Genomic DNA, 23,270 nt, shown 5'->3' on the forward strand with positions numbered 1-23,270 from the left:
CAAAACGGTTCACTCTGTTTGGTTAGGAGTCCTATACAGCAGGATCGAGTTCATGCACAATTAATTACGATGACTTCGAGATAGGCCTTTATGTTGAAAACCTTAGGGATCAGATCGGGTATCATTGTACTCAGTATCCGAAAGCCTAAATGGTTGTTGACCGGTCGATCATCGTATTCACTTGATCAATCCTAATATCAACTTGGACTATTAACATGATCAGGATGATAAAAGGTATGCATTTTCGGTAAGTACTAATTATGTGGTATGCATTTGTGATTGACATTCGAGCTTTCTGATAGGCACTCTGTGATAGGTACTCTGTGATACTCAACTCTTTTCTCCCTCCTCCTCCTCCTCATCATCATCATCATCGGCAGTGATGACTTTCATGCGTCCAACTATGAATCCTTCTCATAAACATGAACAAAATAATGGGAAGCTTTAATCCAACATTTGAATTTGAACAAGTTTAACTGCCGAAAAGGGGGATGCTTCATCCATGCGTGCAACATAATACCAGCCTGCTGGTAGACACTGGACGATACACGGCTATATAGTGGCGCCGCGGAGCACCACTTACAGCAAGGCGCCACGCCATGAACAATACGCGTTATATCACAGAACCTGCATTGCATGACCATAGTGTCTCACTGTCTCTATCTTCATTCTGATAGATTAATCTATTCGACTATGCACAAGTAATATGTTAAAAGTTAAATATGTCGCAGAATGTGCACATTCTGTTTTTAGCACGATTCTCGGTGCAGTTCTGCCAGTATAGACTATACAATCTCAGCGAAGAAAAAGCGGAAAAAAGCGCTCTAGATTTTACTTGTTCCATAAAATCTATGTTATGTTTGAATGATTATCATCAGAAGCTTGCTCACAAATATAGGCTAGTGTTATTTTGCCAATGCAAAGCATAATGAGGAAAATGCACACTCGGCTATAAAAAAAAATCAACACGGAAATCTGAAACGAATATGCAAAATTACAGATTAATGTCAATCAGTGTCTATAGAAGAAGAGACAGAAGCATTTTCATCTCACAAGTAATATGATTGAAATTAAATTGAATTTATTTCTACTTCTTTACACCAAAAAGCATGTATAAAATGAAATCACGGTTAGGCTATGAAAATTGCCTTCGGTAATTTGTTCGAAAGTTAAAATATAGCGATAGTGTTCGTGTTCAAAATGCATCACGTGACCTATCCTTATCGCAGAACAGATTTGCGACAAAATCGTGATTACTCTGAATTTGACCCACTTTTTTCATCTCCATAAATCACTCATCGAAATGAAAATCCTCCCGGTCGTTTTATTGGGTCCATGGTACCGGTATTGAGAAAACGGAGGAAGCCGAGAAATTGACTATGCCCCGCGGGAATCGAATTTGCAGCTGCCTTAAAGGTACCATGTCCCTTTTGCAGCCAACCTCAAATGCTGTAGAACTTTGCAGGAATTATGAATATGTCATGTATGTCCTATCTGTGAAATTTAAACGTTAGCAGTGTCCTCGTATTCAAATTATGCAAGGAAACCCGTTTACTTGCTAGACCTCACTGTCAGACATTATTGAGTGACTGACTGGCTTTTTTCTTCTTTGGTAATAACATACATGAAAAGAGTTTTAAAGGGTACATGAGCATTTGTCTACATCAATAAAACACTTCTTGTGATGGCCAAGATTAAACTGATTGAATCTTTGCGCAGCGTAAAACGTATGACCATTCGGTACAATAATTGTCTGAAAATCAAGACTATTACTTTTGGGCTCTATATCCCTAAAGTCGGTTTGACAACTAATAGTCGTTATTTTCCCACTTGAAGACATTTTCAAGCCCCACCTTTTTTAGGGAAGTTCTAAATTAGTATTATCTTTCAAATGCAGTTGGAATTTAACTTTTTCATTTTTTTGGCCTGCAAATGGGACATAGTACCTTTAAACGAGTGTGAGTTATAATTAAACTCTGTTTGGACAGCAACGTTAAACTTTTCTATACAATCATGTAGACTAAACTGAATTGAATTGAATTTATTTCCACATTTCCATCAAAAAAAAATGTTTAAAGCATGACAAAATATATCTAAAAAAACAACATGTTACATTATAAGGTAATTTATATTTTTTGAGTATTGTTGTATATACATTAATGAATTTTAATAAATACAATTACAAAAAATACATAAAGAGATTAATGAAGCTGTGGTGGGGTCATGGTACGATGTATGTATCGTTTTCATGTTAAACTGAGTAGGATATTTTGGGTAAGAGTTTCTTATTATACAAAACACAAAAATATCTAAAGTGTAGTTATTTATATTAAGCACAGAGGGACTGCGATGCTATTAGCCGATGATATTTAAGTGGTGTGAGAGGCGATCAATATAGTTGTGGTCGATGGCAAGTTGTTCCCCGAGTTTATCTCAAAAGAAAAAGAAAAAACAAATGAAGATAACCTGCTTTGATTATTTTGCATGAAATCGGATTTCCTCAAATATTGCTTTGAAACTAACATAGTTTCAAAGCAATATCATCTTAAAGATTATAATTATTATCCAGATAAAGTTGTCCTTTGAATCGTAAAATAACAGGACGTCTTAAATGTTATTAATTCTTGCTGAATAGTAGATTTCGGAATGTAGAGTAAAAGCTGGTCGGTATACGGATCAGATATTAAACATGTCAACATTTTTAAAAAATCAATACAAGTTATTGAATATCGTAACGACAAACAAATCGAAACCAATCAATGTCCATAATGTTTATTATGAACAGACATTTTCAGTTTTCAAAAGGGCGTTTCATGAGTTTTTATACCGTCATCTGTATCTACTAAGACATTTTCTGATATATAATTATGATACCTTGTCGGTTGTAATTTATCATATAAAATATTATGATCTAAAATTCTGATCTATAATGTTCATGAATAGAATATTGCTAATTATGTGTCAATATTTAATTGAGCTTCGTCGAAAGAGGAATTCAGCGATGTCGAACAATCAGATATAATGAGTCACTGATAATAATCCAGTCAACGGAAGCCATCGTTTAGCTATTACTGATAACTTGATACTCGGCATAAAACAGTATTGTCTGGGAAAATGAAAGCTTACACCGACCCCGCTACTGTTTGAATATTTAATGTCATCAATCTGCTTTAAAGGCAGAACGGGTGACATTATTCCAAAAGATCGTCGCGATTGTGACAATATCTTACCCTGACCATCCATTTCGTATAAACTACTTAAAAAGCATGATCAGTCGAGATATTAATAGAAGTATAAGGGATTGAGGATTTAAGGAAACACCCAATACAATAATTTTCACCTCTATTTATTTGAAATGATATTGATATATAAGTATAAGGGATTGAGGATTTAAAGAAACAACGTTCTAATCATTTTCACTTCTCTTTATTTTAAGTGATTGCACATGTTAATATAATATTGACAGCTTAACAGTTCTTCTTAAAATACCGGAATAAAACGAAGTCGTCAGTAAATATTTTTTAGAGATCGCTAGTATTATGTGCAAGGGTATGATTTGAGAGGGGGACATTTGTATCTAAATGCTGTTGATCTATTTGACACTGACATAATCCTTGAACGTTAACGGAACATCAGAGACTTTTGATGGAACGATGATATAGATTCTTATCAGGACCGCCTGAAAAATCACATTTCTCAAGTCACACTTACTGACAAGTTATACGCAAACTCGATTAGCACTTTATACTATAGCAGACTGTCTTATTCAAACTCCAAAAAATCGTTATCGTTCATACATGGATCTTTATCATATATTATTACAAAGTGGGTAATTGATATAAATATACATTGAAAATATCTGGGCCTATCCTTGCTTCTTTATGGTACTATCAACTCAAACATAATTATGGGGTATTCTTAAAAATCTCTGAATGTAAAATATGCATGGGACAATACTAGGCTTTCCTCTGTTGCCGACTGCATAGAATTTCTTGTCCGTGAATACAAAATACAAAACTACATTTTCCCCCTATTACTCCGCGTAATGGCAACAAAATATCAAAATAATTCTTAATTTTTGTGCAAAGCGTGAGGGGGGTAGGAAGAGTGCAGTAGACTAAAGTGGATCCGCCCCTTCTATTCTTCTGATAATTCCTATATGTTAAAAAGATTCGAAAATTAGAAGCTTCTTAACAAACTTAAAAATCATCGTAAAGAAAAATGCACCGATCTAGTATCACGAAACCATTTTTTTCTCATTTAACGCGTGATATGACCTTTGAGAAACCAACAAATGAAATATAAAAGTGAGATTTAACCCGCGAGCTATCTAAACCTGTCACAACAAATGCAAACACCCCTTCAAAGATAAGATTAGGATATACATAACAAAATAAACTATTTCACCTCTATATCGTTAAAAAAAACGTTTCCATATATTATCTGATCTTTGTTTCGGAAAAGTACTATATTATTTGATAGTATCTGTCATTCTTTCGAAATAAAGCAATATTTTTTTGATACAGAGGGAGCATTTAGGGGGAAATCCGTAAACCAAAAATGAATCATGCTAATTTGCAGACAATGTTGATAAAAGCGAAACATTTTAACACTTGCGTCAACTGTCAAGATGTACTTTAAAACCGTAGACTGAAACTGATACGCCGTTTGATAAAATAGTCTTGACTTTGCAGCTGACAAAATGTTTAGAAGTCTTTTGATGTAGTTTCGTGACTTATATCAGAATGTTCAATTCTACAACTATCATCGCTGTGAGTTGAGCATTAGCAAGTTCTCTAAAGTATTGGGTCGGATTTAGGGAATGAGTATTCTGAATTTAAAAAAAAAAATTAAAAATTAAAAAATTAAAAATTAAAAATTAAAAAAAAATCATAGGATATAATAACGTTTCCATCATAACCGATAGATTATCCAAGACGTTTATCCTGCGTCAATTTTGATGACATACCCACTTGGATTTTGTTTATTTATTTGTTTACAGACTCCTATAACAGCGTCATGTACCCCCCCCCCCCCTCTTTCCCAGCTGTTATCGACTCAAGCATTCAATGCTTATGATAGTTGGTCTCTGCTCTTATCTTGGTTCTTTTTACTTACCTCCATATTTTTAAGTTTTCAATTATATATGCATGTTTATGTGTGTGTATTTCAGTTGTCACTCTTTATGTAAATCAATTATATTATATACTATTATTTTTATTTGAATGTTTTGTATTTGATTTATCAATAAATGCAAAAATATCTGCTAAAAAAAATGTTGATAACAATAACGACAAAAGTAACAATTCTTATCCGTTCATCTCCATCCCAACTTTAAATAATGATGTTCATAATTATAATACTCGTGGGCGAGACTCTTTTCATTTTTGGCCAGTTAAGACAAATATATATTTGAATTCTGTAAGAAACAATTTTCCTGTTATTTGAAACTCTATTCCTCCTGATATATCCTCATGCAAGTCTTTAACATTATTTAAAAGAAAATTGAAGCAGCATCTTACATCTAAATATCATTAATTCTTGTACCCATATTCATAATTATACAGCATTACCTATAGCTGTTTTCGAACCTATGATTTTGTAATGATTATTTCCATTTGTATTACGTGCCATGAACGATGTCACTGTCATGTTTTGTCATGCATGTTTCTTTTTTAGTTTTGTTTGTATATGTTCGGGGAACTATGCCTCCATAAGGCCATTTGGCCTTATTTATTAGTTCTCTATTTTCATTTTCTTATATATGGCAAATGCTTATCATTGTACATACCATTGTATTGTTTTTATTAAAAATGAAAATGAATTGAATTGAATTGAATAATATTGCTAAAGGCTCCTAATAAGATATGTATAATTATGTTGCCGTCCTTTATGCCCTAAATGAATCAAATCATTCATCTTATATATTCATCCTCTAGTTACAACTACCCTGAATCTACGTTTCTTTTGTCAATAATATGCAATTCCAATTCCAGCATAATTCATAACTGCTTGTAGCTTTCCCTATCCTTCAAACATAAAGCAAATATCGATTATTATCCAAGTGGTCAGCGCACTTTGAGCATTCATCACACATCGTTTTATGAACTTCTTCATGAATATGACGGCTAATTCAAGAAGGTCGTAAGAGCTATGTATAGTTAATGACAGTAACATGCTTCAAGCGGGCAGCCGACGACTAGAGGATTGACCATACGATTGCTATCGGTAGATTTAATTAGTAATAGTGACCCTCAGTGGAATTAATAACCATCGGGTTATCTCCCGCAGGAGGCCTGCATGTTAATGTCCGATATTCAAGACTCGACAACCATTTACCCAGAGCCGAACATTATTATGCGAGAGCAATCGAAGCATAATTAGGACAAAAGATGGCTCTATTTATACGGAGCAATTAAAGCGTGTAATTGTTAAGCATTCTAATTAAGGCCTATACAGTAACCATGGTAACTATGCATCAAACAAATTTGTGATAAATATCAATACTACAGTATTTGTTCAATAATATTCTTCATTCAGCTTGCAATTTGCAAAATTACCGTTTGGAGCATGCATATACGGTCGTAATTTAATTAGCTTGTGTCGAAACCCTGAACTCCATGCAATCACACTAACGGTGCTGTTACCTCAAATGGAAAAGAATTGGACGGTTTAGCGGAGTAACTGAGGTATAGAAGCTTGTATGAGGCATGTCTTACATATTGTAACAACTCGGTATAACTCGTATTCTGATAATAATAATATATAGGCCTACTGCAATGAATCGGGAATGGGTGAAAGTTCGTCAAATACATTCTCGGAAGAAAAAAAAAAATAGTATGAAATTACTTGAACACGTTCATTTTGAACTATAGTCTATTTCTACTCTGTTTTGAATAATTTATAACGACTTATTTTTTTCTCAATAACTTGTAATTATCAGTGATGTTCCACATCTAGGGTGTGGTACAGAGGGAACACGTACCCCAGGCCAAATGTAATATCGGCAAACGTGTACTTGTACAATGTACTTGTGATACCTGGATTCCCTTCTATGTCATGATTTGTGCATGCGGTATCATCGTGTGATATATATTCATAGTAGTTCAACCTCTTGCATGCATGCTTACGACGAATGGCAGTAATTCGTATCAGAGCCAGATACAAGGATAATTATTAACGCAGAGTAATCAAAGTATCTACTGGATTCCATTAATAAGCCCTGCGAAAGCATCCAAGGTTGCTGCGTGCTACATCACAGGGATGGCGTTACGGTGGAGCAGGAGACGATTCTCCCATATTTTTGACACTGCCTCCGCTCTTAGGAGAGAGAGAGAGAGAGAGAGGAAGAGAGAGAGAGAGAGAGAGAGAGAGAGGGAGAAGGGGGAGGGGCATTTATTTATCTTTTTTCAGTTGTCAGTGATTTAGGTCTGGAAACACTTCATAAATTCCCCCCCCCTTTTTTTTTAGGGGGGGGGGGTTATTGTATTTATTTAATTGGCCCTTATGCTTGTCAGAGAGTTCTGAAAGCTGGCCCCATTATGAACAGCCTACATGCACTCTGGTGCCTCTCTGAATAATAATGTGCATAAAATTACACCCAGGCATGTACGAATCCACAATCTTACACTGTCCTGTACCCAGATGATAATGAATCATATTTTGTAGCAGGGAGTTGATATAGTAGCGAGGATCTGGCAATATGCCATGCATGCAGGCGCGCGCGAACTATAAATCAGCGCCATTGACCGCTAAACACTAAACAGGCAATGCACTTGCGTGGCGAGTATTATGTCAGTCAATTTCATCGACTGTCGTTCCCGCGCATATTTTTCCCCTCTCTTCATCATCTGCGAGTCTTGGATAATAATCTGAAATACAGCGACAACGTCTTGGCGTATAGAGTTAATGAAGGGCCATGCAGAGTATTTCGGTGAACACAGATTTCTGTCCGATGTCAACAGGTTGATATGTGTCTACGGATCGAGGAACTCGTAGTTTTTTAATGCGAGAGGGAAGGGGAACGGGATCAAGATAAGGAGAGAAAAGGAAATCCTTGTGGTGATAAGGATAACAACGGGGATGATGAAGACGACGACGAATAATTATGACGGATATAATGATATATGACTGAATGCGTCCTATATACTGTTCCAGTGAAATCAAAGCATATGGATTTGTGATCAAGGCTTAGTATGAACCTCAAGTGCGAAATACGAGGACCAAAACATAGGTAATGTTTTTAACGAATCATAATGGGAAAACAGTGTTTCCGCCATTGAGCTAATTTATTATAGAATAGGGGTCAGGCTCTATGTGAGAGAGTTATGCACATGTATATAAGGTTAAATATGAGATTGTCAACCGTTCCCTATGACAACAGTGATGCGACGAGTGTAGTGATGAAAGCGACTTTGGTTGCCATGATAATGTCCATTTGCTGGAGATACAAGATAAGATTGTGTTTGTCAATACATGTCGGAACCGTCTTCATTTTATCATTTAGTTATGAATACTAGTGTAGGTCTACTCGGCAAACAGCACGAATGCGAATACATGTGCAGTATTGCGATGTCAAGTTTAAGTTATTTTATTGAAAACACAAAACATGATATAATCTTTTACTTAAAAAAGAGGCTGGTAATAGTACATTAATCAACATAACTATTTTAAGATATTTTAACTTGATTACATCTATGTCGTATATAAAATTATATGCTGCACAATTTCATCCAACTAACTGTAGACGATATGAGTACATGCATGTAAATAAAATACGGTGAATTAAAAACAAAACTTTATTCTCTAATGTACTATAATATATAAATTTCACACACACACGCACACGCACACGCACAATGACTTTGTATGAATCGCCTGCTTTTGCCATGTAGCCCTGTCGATATAAGGTAGGAGGTCATATAAGTATGACGTAGGCAGTGGAATTATTGGGTTCCTGTCACCCATTACAGTATACATACCGGTAAATTGTATTATGATTGTAAGGGTGATCGAGTGTGTGTGTGTGTGTGTGTGTGTGTGTGTGTGTGTATGTATGCTTTTAGAGTTAGAGATTCAATAAAAATGAGAGAGAGAGAGAGAGGGAGAATTTTTATTAGAATCTACATAATCATTTATATTCCCCGCCCCCACCCCTCTTTCTCTCTCTATGTATTTCTACTTTAAACGTGACTACCAGTGTTCAAAATATTTATTGCAGATACTGGTGAAACAAAATGTTAGACGTCTTTAAATGAAGAAAGCTGAGAAAAAGTAGCAGATGGTATAATCTGACAAATCACTATATGCCTATGGGCCCCTCACATTAAATGTACCGGACGACAATGTCAATTTTCATAATGTATGACTATAGGGGGTCTTTTGTTTTAAGGAGATCTATAATGATATGCTATCCATTATATTCATGTTGTGAGAAGGGAGGGAAGAAAGCACCAAGGAGGAAAAACAGAAATGAATGATATTATTTTTGAACATGACAAACGGGAGTGTTGTCCATGACGACGTCACATTCCACCGATCAAAATTGCCTATTTGAGATTCGCATAGTTTTCAGGTGATCTCATATTTCAAACACTTATGATTCCCTTATTTTTGGTTCGATTCATTTGGAATTTTGCCATTCCGTTTCTCTTATTTTTTATTTCATACCTATGAAATTAGTAAAAATGTGGGACTGATTTCAGGTTCTATATACAATTATGATGATTATTAAAAGTAATGGCCGTGATAGCGTTACCTCAACTGTTGCTTCCTTCTGTGTATCTTAGATTAATAATGATTTCGTTTACCTTTCAAGGGCCTTTTTATTCAATTTTAAAAAGAAAACTTACTCTAGAGTCCCTCAACAGGTTCGCTACCTGACACAATATACTAAAATCAATGACAGATGCATCCAATGTCACAAGCTGTGTAAGGTAATGAAGGCTGATTAGTTTGTGATGATAGAGAGTCACGTGACGCTTGCGGTAAGGCAAAGTGAAATTGATTCCTAGTTTGCAAACCGAATTTGTTTTTAATGAGGCGAATGGGGTTGCATTTTATTTGATATTTGATTCATTTTCTGTACATGCAATCGTCAAAAAATTTGTCAATTTTAGCACACATTTGTTAATTCAGTTTCATTTATATTATTTGTACTACAGACTACAGAGACTCAAAACAAGGCGAAAGCCCTATCATTGTCTAAGTTTTCCGGAGATCCTGTTCATTCATACCCATTGTAACACACACAAATAAGAGAATGTAGGAGGGTACGAGCAAAAATAATTCATTTAATTTAATCTGATGATCCTGGTAAGGTCTGACGATATCCGATGACGTGTAAAAAAGGAGCGCCTTGAAGAAAAGTCAAGCCTTCCAAGCGGATGATGAGGTGGTTTATTGGTGGGCAGGGTTAAGGTTCGGTCCCGAATCGCGTCTTTCGACTGCATTAAACAAAATAAAATCTGATTTGATGAACGTCTGTTATTTACAGACGTTCATCAAAACAAAAACACACAGATCGAGACCGTGCTGTTACATCCATGCACTGCTCCTCATTATTTTTGTGGAACTCGATCACTCCCTTCCTCTCTTCATGAGAGTGACATTCTAGAACACTTCAAATCATGCCTGACAGGTGAAAATACCGACTTCCTTAGAGGAACCTGCTTCTTTGAATGTTTACAAAAATAGACAGAAATAATTCGACATGATTTGAATCATCATCATCATCATCATCATCATAGCTGTTTTCCAGAGTATAAAAAAGAATGGATCAGCAAATGTCATCTTGCGTTTGGAAATTTCTCTAGCTATCCCATGACTTGTGACTTAAATCAAAATATTTGAAAGTCGACATTTGGCAAGCTGAAGAAGAAGAGAGAGAGAGAGGGGTAGGGGAGAAAGAGAAGAGAGGAGGAGGAAGCATGGAGGTTGAGATGTAGGCTTATATGATAGAGAGAATGAATGGGAATGGGGGAGGGAGAGAGACAGAGAGAGAGAGAGAGAGAGAGAGGATGAGGGAGTGTTGATCCAGGGTTGTGAAATTTAAAAGTTTTTACAAATACAATAATTTATCGTCACTATATAACTTTTGACAATTTTTTTCCCAGTAGACATGCATTATCACGAACAATGGGTTTATTTCTTTAATAGTACATGTACATCCGTTTCGAAACAAATTTTGTGAGACCATTAAATGTTTAGAAAGTTAATTTTGGCACGACTGCCTCGCATTATTCTGTGCATAACTCTCTCATTTTCGTCTTGCTATTTCTTTTCATCAACTTGTTCATCTCCGAGTTGGAATGGGCGTGACGTTAATGGCTGATTTGAATTTTGTTTGTCTACATGTATGTTTGTCTTCCTCTTCCTCTTTCTCCCTCTCCCTCTATGTTTCTCCCACTGTCTCCCAGGCTCTCTTCCTTTTTTTCTCTTCGCTTTAATTTCAATAAGTAAAATGATTTAGAAAAAGAGGCTTTCACTTCGGTATAGATACGCAATAGTTGTTTTTGTTTTGAAATATGTCGGGAGGGGGGGGGGATCACTTAGTGCTCCCACTCTATATACGCCAGTGTTTCATAATAACTCACCTCCCTTAACATTATATTCTATCCACCGAAACCAATCAAATGTTAATAAGGCGATCCTCATTTCCTGTTACTGGTCTAATGAAATTAGTACGAAGCATCGCTATACCCCATCAGTAAAGAATTGGGAACATATCTCATTAAGTCTTCTCCGACACTTGATTCTGTTTGCTGTGTGCGTCAGCTTGTTCGCAATTTGCATTATTTCCCTGTTTGCTTTCCTTGCTAGATACGTCACCATAAAAACACTAGTTACATTGAGTATACAGATGAACGTTGAAGTTTAATTGTGCGTGCTGGGGAGTGATATCATTTTTCTTCTGTTAGGCCTTACTTTATTCTCATAACGAGAAAGAATCAACAGGCAACAGTTTTGGAGGTAGATATGGGCCGTATAGTATTTCGTATTTCGTGAGATAGAAGTATCTGTTAACTGTGCTATTCTTCCATAAAAGGACTTGTATAAATTGTTTACATTTTGGATTGTGTTTATGTTCGAAAGTGAACTCATGGTATTCACTTTGTAGCCTTCTTCTTTATTTTTTATTTTTTGTTTATCTGTATTATTGAAACAATCAAATACAATCTTATTTTGTTTCCTACTTTGTTTCTTACTTTCTAAAATACCATAATTTGAGTTTGTGATCATGATTCTCTTCGTTTTATCTTTCCTTTCCGTCAAAATTGTTTATTATATTCCTCTTATTTTCGTCTCTTTGTCACCTAGGTATTGAGATGGCTGCCAAATTGGTCGTTAACAATGCTGTAAGATATAATCTTCTCTAGCAATTGGATACAGGTAATATTTAAAACAATGGTGGAAAAACGAAGCCCTAGTACTATGACCGAGCCAGTGGGTTGGAGCGACGTCAACTGCAACGCCGAAGACACCGGAACGATGTCCGATTCTCCCGACATCATCGATCACCATCCCATTCGAGTTCGACGACCACAAGATCCCTACAACTGCGTCTACATATCATTGCTCCTCGCCGGGACGGGGTTCCTTCTACCCTACAACAGCTTCGTCACCGCCGTCGACTTTTTCCACGGTCATTTCCCTGGCACCACCATCGTCTTCGACATGAGCCTCGTCTACCTGCTCGTCGGCTTCGCCGCCGTCATGCTCAACAACGCCTTAGTGGTCAAGATCTCGCTGCAAAGAAGGATCCTGTTGGGTCAGATCATGGCGTTGTCGGCACTTCTTCTGGCCTCATTCCTCGTCGTGGGGCTGGATTCGAGCCTACCCAAGCAGTTCGGATATGTCGTCACACTGCTTGCGGTCGCTGTGACGTCATTCGGTTGCACAAGTAAGTCAAGGTCAATTGTGAGTTTGAGAAGTTGATACCTCAGTCACACCCCCGGACAGAATCGAAACCCACCGATACTTGACCATGATTGGGTAAATTAATATTTTGTTCGGTCTGTTGCCGGTCGGGTATCGATCTCGTTTGTGTGACTGGGGTATGATTCATGATTGCCTGCATGCGTCAGTCAAAGGAAATGTCATCCCCGGGGACACATACCTGAAAGTGTCAAGCGAAAGTTGGCTTTACACAAATAATAACAATATCTGACTCGGGTTTATGCCATTATAGCATTCATTAATATTTCATTTTAATTGGCATTTTGACTATCAAACCCACTGGATAGCTGTTAATTAGTTTTGAGATGGATACACAGTAGACATAGATATAGGGAGTAGCTCATTACAAAAAATAATCATGCCTAAGTATATGAAAAATATTGAGCCTAGATCATTAACCATTCGTAATGCTTACATCCATTATTAGTGAGTCTAAAAATACATCTAATTTTGTTTATAAGCAGCAGGAAATGAAGGAAAATCAGAATGAAAGTTACATAGTTTTGCTGTTCCCACGTGTATGCTATTTTGTCCTACACTGCTGTACAACCCAGACAACATTACAATACATTAGAATACAATGCTTAATGGGAGATTAAACAAAAATCATGATTATTTCAGTAGTACAGTAATCATGAGCATAATTTCAGTGATGCATATATTTTATTGGCAAAATATTGAATATATGCGTCATTGGACGTTGGCCTATATCCCCTCTTCCACCCAGCGTCATCGTATTAAAGTTGTATTTCAGGACGGAGGCACGTCTCTTTCACTATCAGCTCTCCCAAATTAATGGTATAGATGATACAAAATTAATTAAGTAATGTAACGAAATGCCAACGAACATGTTGATCTCATATCAGACAACATCTAGAGTAGACATATTATGTCTAACTCTCCGAATTTCAGACAAAATTTACTCAATTACAGTAATTTTATACTTTGCAAATCTTCCGCAAATTATCCATTACAAATCGTACTAGGCATAATTACTACCCCGACCTTTCTTAGCTACCCCGCTTCATGGCGTTGGTATTTCGTTGGTAAATAATTAGTCCGCTAAAGGAGCTTTGTTTGTTGGCAATCATTGTAGGTTTTCCATCAAAGTATTTCTCCTAGTTATATTGTCAAATTCTTGAAACATCTTTTTTTTTAACATCAAGAGGTCAAGCATTTCCATGCATCGTTTCAAACTGTGGAATAACCCACCGCTGTAGAATTTATGACATCACTATCGTTAAATACTTTTGAATAATAACTTAAAGCGCATCTTTTCATTTAACTGTCCAAAGTAGTTTTAAAGCACATGAGGAACTCTTGTAGCGCAGTTGATATACATATCATACGCAGTTTCTGCGTTCTGCAAATTCATATTATCCTTTTATCACTATATTTTTTTATTTCTAAGAACGATGAACTACAGAAACGATGAATGATTATATTTTCGTTTCAGTTCAACAATCCAGTTTCTATGGTTACGCCGGAATGCTTCCAAAGAAGTTCACACAAGCTGTCATGGTAGGAGAAAGTAAGTGGACATATTTTTTTTGGCAGATTCCTAGATCGATCAATTTTGTAATTGTATACACTTTTGGAAAATATATGAACATTACATCAAACAGAAAACTTTGATTGAGTTGGGCGGGTGACATCACATTTTCCGTTTCGTGTTTTTACTATTTTTATGACTAAAACAAACTTAAACCTTGATTTCTACCTTTGGCTCTGAAAGAAATAATTGTTATACGGTAAGGAGGGTGAAAAGGGGGACCCTAACTCGAGGGAAAAAAGTATAAAGAGAGAAGAAAGGGGAAAAGGAGAGGGGAGAACATAACACGAGAAGGTGACACAAGTCACTCCATACCACCAAGGGTCGCTGCGCTCAGTCGCACTTCATCCGTCGAAAAAGACTAGCTAGCGCTTCCTCCCGATAAACAAAGATTGGAAAATGATTATCATTCAGAGAAGGGAATCGGGATTTTAGAACTATATAATTAAAGGAATTTACAATATTATGACAGTTTATTTGGTCACCCAGATGATAATAAAGAGCTAGGCCTTCTTGCATAAAAAATATTAAACCGCTCCAATACTAAAACGTAACTTAATTGACTTTAACCAATCGCTTTGGAGATACGTTTACTCCCAAGGTCCCTTACAAGATACGTAAATCATGCGTATAGTGTCCATTTTAGCTTGATAATGAATTAAATGGGCTTCATGTTTTTAAAACGTAATATAGGTACTGCAGGTGTTCTGACATCCCTTAACCGCATCATCACCAAACTCCTGGTACCGAACGAGAAGGTGAACACCCTCATATTCTTCATCATGTCCGGAATCACCTTGTTGCTATGTCTGATGATCCATCAGGCAGCCCGACGGACTCAGCTTGTTCGGCATTACACCACGGCATGCCAGAACGCGGGGCTGGGAGAGGACGAGAGGAGCTTACAACTCAGCACAGAGGTGATCTTCTGTATCTAAATAATTTGTCTCACCTTCTTGTGGATGTTTTGTAGATTTTCATGTATAAAATCTTCAATGAACTTCGTGTAAAATTTCGGACATTTTGCACCGTGACATATAGATATGAGGGGACTATTCTGATCTCTAAGTGACTCTGTTGCAGTGTTGGTGATCATTTCATTCTCTTTAAGAGTAAAATCAGGTGTTCATCTGGGTTATAAAGCTAGTTAATATTGTTTCTTCTCATCATATTCAAATAACCAACTCCATACACAAATATTTGGATGCCATAAACGTGGGGTTTAAGTAAGGCTTTTCAATGAAGTTGGTATTTATTTATTTATTTATTTATTATAGTTTTATTTTAACAGGGTGGTCTCATTCAAGTTCATTTCTGAGCCTGCTCTCCCAGAGAGCCCTGTATTCACATAAAAAACATGTACAATAATAACATGAATTCAAAACATACATACAAAGGTAAAATATACATGGTATATACAATAATTAAACATGGGTAACGAAAAACACGCATTAACAATAAATTATAAGGAAAAAAAATACAACTATCAAATTGAAAAAACTAGATGAATGAAATGTAATAAATAAAGGTCAAATTAACGTGAAAATATGTTTACAAGGGAAACTGAAAGGTTTTGACATTCTTTTTAAAACTTTGCAGCGACTTACAATTTTTAATATGATAGGGTAATTTATTGTATATTTTAGCTCCTGAAACCGCTAAGGTTTTCGTTTTTAAATTTGTTTTACACTTTGGAATGAATAATGGACTGTTTAAAGCATAACGAGTAGAATATAATATCGGTCTTTTACTTATACATGGATTAAGATATGGTGGTGATAGGTCGTTTATGATTTTAAAAATCAAGATGCATTTCTGATATTTAATTCTTTCCTCTAATGACCGCCATTTCAATTTACTCATTAAAACATTTTGGGGTGTAAAATATTCGGCACGAAGAACTAATCGTGCATATCTATTTTGTAATTTTTGCAACTTTGTTAGATTTTGTTTCGAAGTATTTCCCCATACTGAATTACAGTAGTTTAAATGCGGTAGGATAAGAGAATAGTATAATGTAATAAGATTCTTACGGGAAATATAATTGCGTATACGTCTAATGCAGGCAATCGTACCCGATACTTTCTTAACAACTTCTTTTACATGTAACGACCATGTTAAGCTTTTGTCTAGTGTTACACCTAGATATTTCATACTTTCGACTGAGTCGAGTACATTGTCACTGTAACGAATACAAATATTATTATTTTGAATTTTTCTTTTGGAACCAAATAGTATTGTTTTGGTTTTATTTGCATTTAAAAACAGTCCATTGTATTTTAGCCATTTCAAGATACGGGTAAAATCTTTTTGGAGATTGTATTCACAAACTTTATAATCCTTTCCATGATGAAATACTGCCGTGTCATCTGCATATAAGGAAATCTTTGTCTTAGAATGGAGTTGCAGGTTACAAATATCATTCACATAGAGGCAGAAAATTAATGGCCCCAGTATTGATCCTTGTGGAATTCCTGATTTCACAGTTAGAAAATTACTCTTAGTCCCTTGCAAGAATACACATTGTTGCCTATTAGATAGATAGGATTCGAACCACTCAAGTTCAACTCCCCCAATACCATACAATAACATTTTCTTAATAATCAATGGATGTGGTATAACGTCGAACGCCTTTTTCAGGTCAAGAAAAATGGCTCCAGTGACCAGACCTTTGTCCATATTGTCAAGTATACCTTCGACTATTTCAGTCAAGCATGTTAGAGTTGAATGCCCTGGTCTAAAACCTGATTGCCGTTCACTTAACAAAGAATGTTTGTTTAAGTAAGAGTATATCTGATTGTGCACTGCTTTTTCAAATATCTTTGACATTGTGGGGAGAATGGAAATAGGTCGGTAGTTAGTTAATTCCATTTTGTTTCCACCTTTATGAATAGGGGTTATTTTAGCAACTTTAAAGTCATGAGGAACGTACCCATTTGACAATGAACAATTGAACAATACTGTTAAGACTCTAACAATATGTGGGGCAGCTATTTTAAGTAGCTTTGGAGGAAGATCATCAATACCAACTGCTTTTGAAACATCAAGCTTGAGTAGTTCTTTTAATACAAAACATTCCTCGATCTCTGTAAATTTGAATTCATGTGCTGTTTGCGGTAATGTTTGCAATGCATTTATATTGAGATGAGAATCATTCGCTCCTGTTAGTTGGCTTTGAATATTATTGAAACTTTCATTAAACAATTCTGCTACTTTTTCTTTGTCTTCTACAATTTGGTCATTTACAAGAATTTTATGATCAGAATTGGCATCTTTCTTTGGGAGTAAGTCTTTGAGTACTTTCCAGGATTTTTTCATATCATTACCATTTTCAATGCAAAGATTCTTATAATATTGTTTCTTTAACTTCTTGTTCAGTACATTTGCCCTATTTCTGAATTCTTTAAACTTTTCCCAGTAGTCTGTAGTTCTGTGTTTATCAAATTTGCATTTAAAATAATTCCTATCTCTTGCGATACATAAATATTCGTTGGTAATCCAAGGTGACCCCCTAGAACGTTTTCTTACTGTGACATACGGTGCATGAAGATCACAAATGTCTTTGAATTTACATTTGAAAATATTCCACATATTCTCAACATTGTGATTGTTTAAGTACAAATTATCCCAGTTTATATCTTTAACATCATTTTTGAAAGAATTTTCATTAAAGTTTCTAAATGAACGGTAGGTACTCACAGAACATATAGAGGGCGGTGGTTTTTCTTTCAATACAAGGTATATCAATAAATGATCACTTAGACCGATAGACCGTGTGCCACTCTCCAGTGATTTCAAATTATTTGACACAAAAATTAGATCAATAAGGGTTGTACTATTAACGGTTATACGTGTCGGGGTCCTTATCAGCTGAGACAAATGCATATTGTCACTCAGATCATGTATCTGCTTTGAAAGATTATTCTGAGTTAACATATTACAATTTAAATCACCTAATATTACAATATCATTTGATAACATACATATATTTTCTAAATTAATTTCTAGGTTATTGAAAAAAGCACTTCTACTGTTAGGTGGACGATATACAACTCCAAGATACTTTGGTTTGTGATTGTGTAGTCTTATCTCTAGCCACATAATTTCTAACTCACGGTCTTCAAGATCAGGTCGTCTAATATATGATATATTTTTTTGTATAAAACATCCAACTCCTCCTCCCTTTTCGTCTCTATCTAGTCTTTCAAAATGATACCCATCAATTTGTAACAATGAATTACAAATGTTTTCACTTAGCCATGTTTCTGACAAGGTCAGAATTTCGTACGGATTTTCTTTCAAATATAATTGCAGATCATCCACCTTATTTCTAAGACTACGAATATTTAAATGTGCAATTTTCAATCCTTTACCCTTTGGAAAGTCATTTATAGAGGTACAGGTATTCGTACTTAAGTCAATGTCTATATCAACAGAATTTGTATGGTTCAAGCTCACATTTCTATCTTTTACTATATCCTCAACATTCCAAAGCGGCATTTCTAGGAAAATACATTTGGTACATATTGCCAATTGTGAAACTGTTCAGTTTTATCATCATATTGTTTGGAAGATACATCTCCACATGAAATATGTATCCATTGGTTACATTTAGTACAAAGTAGCGCTTTTTGATTACACTTTACGGGTTTCTCACATATATTACAAGGAAAGACATTGACCATGGTTAAAATGATGAAATAGGACAACAACAACAACAACAAAAAACAAAAAAACAAAACAAAACAAAAAAAACTTGAAATATAAATACAATTAATTTGAAATTTGAAATAACGTTCGTCTCCTTCTCAATTAAATTGAATATAACGCTTGAAATTCTCAACATGAGCCAAGCTGGCATTAATTTGGGATAATTTTGATCTCTAATAATACCTCCATTTTGTTACAAAGAGTAAATTGTTTCGAAATGGCAAACAGGTACATACAAGTTCATGAATAATTTCTCCAGCACCACCATCTGTGGGTGGAGGCTCAAACACTCAGTTCAAATTATGTAGCAGAATTTCTCATATATACGCTCAGTTTGTCTAAGTCTCTCTCTCTTGTGACATTCACTCTTCCTTTTCCTTCTTTCAGTTTAATGCAGATACGTCCATCTTGTGTCCATGTCTTATCAATGATTTTCTTGAATTTGTTTCTAACCTTCCAGAGTAGTTCTTTCCGCTTCTTAGTGAGGCTTTCATTGATGTAGACATGGTGATTATTCTCATCGCTAAGATTCTTTAGCTTGAATCGTGCACTGTAGACTTGCTCTCGGGTGCGATAGCTATTGAATTTAACGATGATATTCCTGGGTGTGTGGCTATAGTTGGTCGTCCCGATGCGCGGTTTCGTCGATCCGTCGCTTTGGGGTTTCTGCTGCCCAAGTCGATGACTACGTTCGACGTCATCCATCTTGATATCGACACCGAGGTCCTCCTTGCAGAGTTGTATGATTCTGGAATCGGTATTCTCATTCATCCTCTCAGGTACACCACTTATCACAAGGCATGTACGTCTGGAGTACTGCTCAGCATCATCATTAACTTCCTTTAATTCGTCTATTTCCTTTCTCATCGCCGCCATCACATCCCCTTGATTTGCAGAATTAAATTCCAACGAGTCCAAAACTTCTTGACAAATTGACTCCTTTAAATCATTCAGAAGCTTTCCTTGAATTGTTCGAGTAAGCTGATTCACAAATTCGTCGTCTTTGAGAAGACTTTCTAATACTTGCCGAATGGCTGAATTGAGTTCAGCATCGGGCTCTACGGAAGTAGATTCTGGCGCCGCGGGGCTTCGTAGCTTGGTCACGTGATCTCCCGATGCGTGAATTGGCGCCGGTTTACCGGGTTCCTTTGTACCGCCCGATACATCAGCGGGAGCTGGTGGGCTCTCCACGGTGCCTTGGGTAGGGACAATGGTTGGGTGTGTCCCGTTGTTTGCTGCAGCTTCTCGTCTCGGCTTTCCTGATCTTGTAGGCATTTTTACTGATGTTTTGCTGGTAAATCAAGGGTTTTGGGTCCAATTTCTACAAGCGGTAGTCCATGTAACGATAAACAGTTCTTGTTTTCGAGGTTTTCGAGGTAATATTTCCAGTATAGCTCAGTTTAGCTCATTGTTGGAGAGAGCTAGGTCATTAACACGTCCGCTCATCACGCCGATCAGTTGTTTAGATGCATACATGTTGGGAGACAACTAATTTTAAACTCAATTTCATATCAATACTTCCGTAAGCAAATCATACAATTGGAATATTTATACGTGGATTTTTAGTGTTGTTATCACATAACTCTTATCCCATTCTCTCTTAAATGTTATTCATTAATGCTTAACAGGTATCTGGAAGTGGAACAGCAGTGAATGTTGATGATGTCAATCTCCAAAGCGATGAAACACCTCAATCGATGGAGGAAGCGAGATCAAATTCTCAGACTACAGAAAGACAGAGGAAAACTCGTCAACCAATGACATTAATATCCTGCTGGCATTCAATTGTTGGTGAGTATCAAAAAGCTAATAACTGTTGTATATTATACCTCAGTGACACCGCAAACCGATTGCAGAATAATTCCAACCTGACCAACTCTTAGCCATAGGGGTAATATAGGTTTTTGTATGGTCTGTTGTCGGTTTGATTTCGGTCTTATTGGTGTGACCGAGGTATTACTGAAACCAACACATTTAATAGGGAGATTGTCACAAGTCTTCCCCTTAAAACAATTCACGGTAGCAACCAATTCATTTTGGTGGGCTTCTTTTAAAAGACAAAATCAAAATTTATCATTTTAAGCTCTCTGTGTCTTTCTCTGCTTACCTTCATCTCTCTTTTTCTCGCGCTCTGTTCATCCCTTTCGCGTGTATGAAATCATAAGTATTTTCTAAAGGACCTTTACAAAAGTGTTAACATTCTTTACGAAGGTCATGTGACATTAACGTGAAAAGAAAACAATATGACACGTTCACATTTTCTGGTGTACATATGAATTAGCACAAAATGAATTTTAAATGGTTTCAACTATGATAATATATAAGATAAATATTTTGTTGAGGAATTCAAAAATTTCTTTCATTTTTTAATTCTATTCAGGGGGTTTTCATTTGCGGGTGAACCTGTCACGACACATCTGGCCATACATGGTATCCATCGCGGTGACCTATTACATCACCCTTTGCCTGTTCCCGGGGATTGAATCTGAGGTCGTCAACTGCAAGCTTCACGAATGGATGCCCATCATCCTCATGGCCGTTTTCAATTTTACTGATTTGTGCGGAAAGGTTGGGGGCTCTTATTCATTTTTATTTGATGTCTATTAAAATAAAAACAGGTCTTGTTTACCCAGGGTAGCCTCATCAGTATTAATACTGTTCCCCTGACGGCCCTGCAATATATCATTACCTCAGCTTTAGCCAAGCTACCATGAAAAGGCACTCAAACATTCAAGGAATTTCTTCCTACCGGGTACCCATTTACCTCACCTGGGTGGAGTGTGGCAAATGTAGATAAATTTCTTGCCAAAAGACATAATGGTTTCTAGTTATAGTTTCTAGGATAATCAAATCTAATGTTCTTGGGGGTCATTTTGTCTGAAGCTTTGAGAAGGGGAATGTAATACTTTAAAGTCCAATCATTTGAGCAAGAAGGAACTTAAATTCCATAAATTTTAACCAAAAGGACCATATAATGCTTCTTGGAACTGTATTTTTGACTGTATGATTTTATTGTTTTGTACTTAACCTAAAATTCTCCCAAATATGGTGATCTAGCAAATCCATTTTTAAAAGTCCATAACCTTTATCAAAGCAATTTCAACCCACATTTGTTTCAGCGTATAGATTCTTAAAAATGTTAAAGATTTTAATTATGTAATGGAGTGCATCTTTATCTTTAATTTCTATTTCATGATGAGTCTATAATTGATTGTCAGTCCCTAATATTATATTTGATTGAGCAAACCAGACTATATCCCATAATCCATGCAGGTACCTAGAAATATTAAAACTGTCAAAATAAGGTCACTTGAAAAGGAATACATTTCCTAAGCAGGCGATGTGGCAGCTAGTGGAAGATAGTCCTTTGGGGATTCCAGTTTTGAAAACAAAAATCTTCATTTTCGCTGATGTCACATAGATGCAAACACTTTGCAAATCTTTTCTTATTCTAATCAATCTTTGCACAGTATTTTAACTCTCCTTTCTAAATCACTGTACAGCTCTTGGCAGCGTATCCCTACGAATGGCATACCAGTCGTCTGATGTTGGCCTCCGCCTCCAGAATCCTTCTAGTCCCACTCCTTCTAATCTGTGTGGCACCTAGGACTCATCCTCTACTATCCCACCCATTCTGGCCCATCACCTTCTCTGCCATGCTCGGGATCTCCAATGGCTACTTCGGCAGCGTCCCCATGATTCTGGCCCCGGGCTTGGTCCCAGAGGAGAAGAAGGAACTAGCAGGTAAGGACAACTCTCTTCCCTTACAGTTGTCGGGGTTATAGAACCATGCATGCACAATGTCTTCTGATAAATGCCATATTTTAGAATGTTAATCTATACATATAATAATATAATTATATTCAGCTTTTATATAGCACTTAATACATCTCAGACATCTCTAAGCGCTTTACAGATATACTGTTACCCCGGTCATTGGATTCAGTGCTTGCCTGCACACACTACCGCATCCTACCGGATACCCATTTTAACACCTAGGTGGAGAGTAGCAAGTGTAGGTTGACACAACTACAAAAATATGTACTGGTAT

General features: G+C 36.2%; 1 protein-coding gene across 3 annotated transcripts in view; it reads left to right on the forward strand.

Annotated features, from left to right (window-relative positions):
• The window catches only part of LOC578611 (equilibrative nucleoside transporter 4), a 25,257-nt gene continuing 1,987 nt past the window's right edge, over window positions 1–23,270 (forward strand). The window contains exons 1-7 of one of the 3 annotated variants that reach the window (XM_030984663.1): window positions 1–247; window positions 12,319–12,901; window positions 14,414–14,488; window positions 15,203–15,429; window positions 20,848–21,010; window positions 21,600–21,787; window positions 22,723–22,963. In XM_030984663.1, the coding sequence (XP_030840523.1) occupies window positions 12,406–12,901; window positions 14,414–14,488; window positions 15,203–15,429; window positions 20,848–21,010; window positions 21,600–21,787; window positions 22,723–22,963 (1,390 nt within the window). In that variant the 5' untranslated portion in view covers window positions 1–247; window positions 12,319–12,405. Of the gene's footprint in view, window positions 248–7,730; window positions 8,234–11,784; window positions 11,971–12,318; window positions 12,902–14,413; window positions 14,489–15,202; window positions 15,430–20,847; window positions 21,011–21,599; window positions 21,788–22,722; window positions 22,964–23,270 lie in introns of those variants that run through there. The other 2 variants (XM_030984662.1, XM_030984661.1) reach the window with 2 other exon arrangements.

The sequence above is a fragment of the Strongylocentrotus purpuratus genome, unplaced genomic scaffold, assembly GCF_000002235.5.
Source record: "Strongylocentrotus purpuratus isolate Spur 01 unplaced genomic scaffold, Spur_5.0 spur5_scaffold_14, whole genome shotgun sequence".
In the NCBI taxonomy this organism is placed as follows: Eukaryota; Metazoa; Echinodermata; class Echinoidea; order Camarodonta; family Strongylocentrotidae; genus Strongylocentrotus; species Strongylocentrotus purpuratus.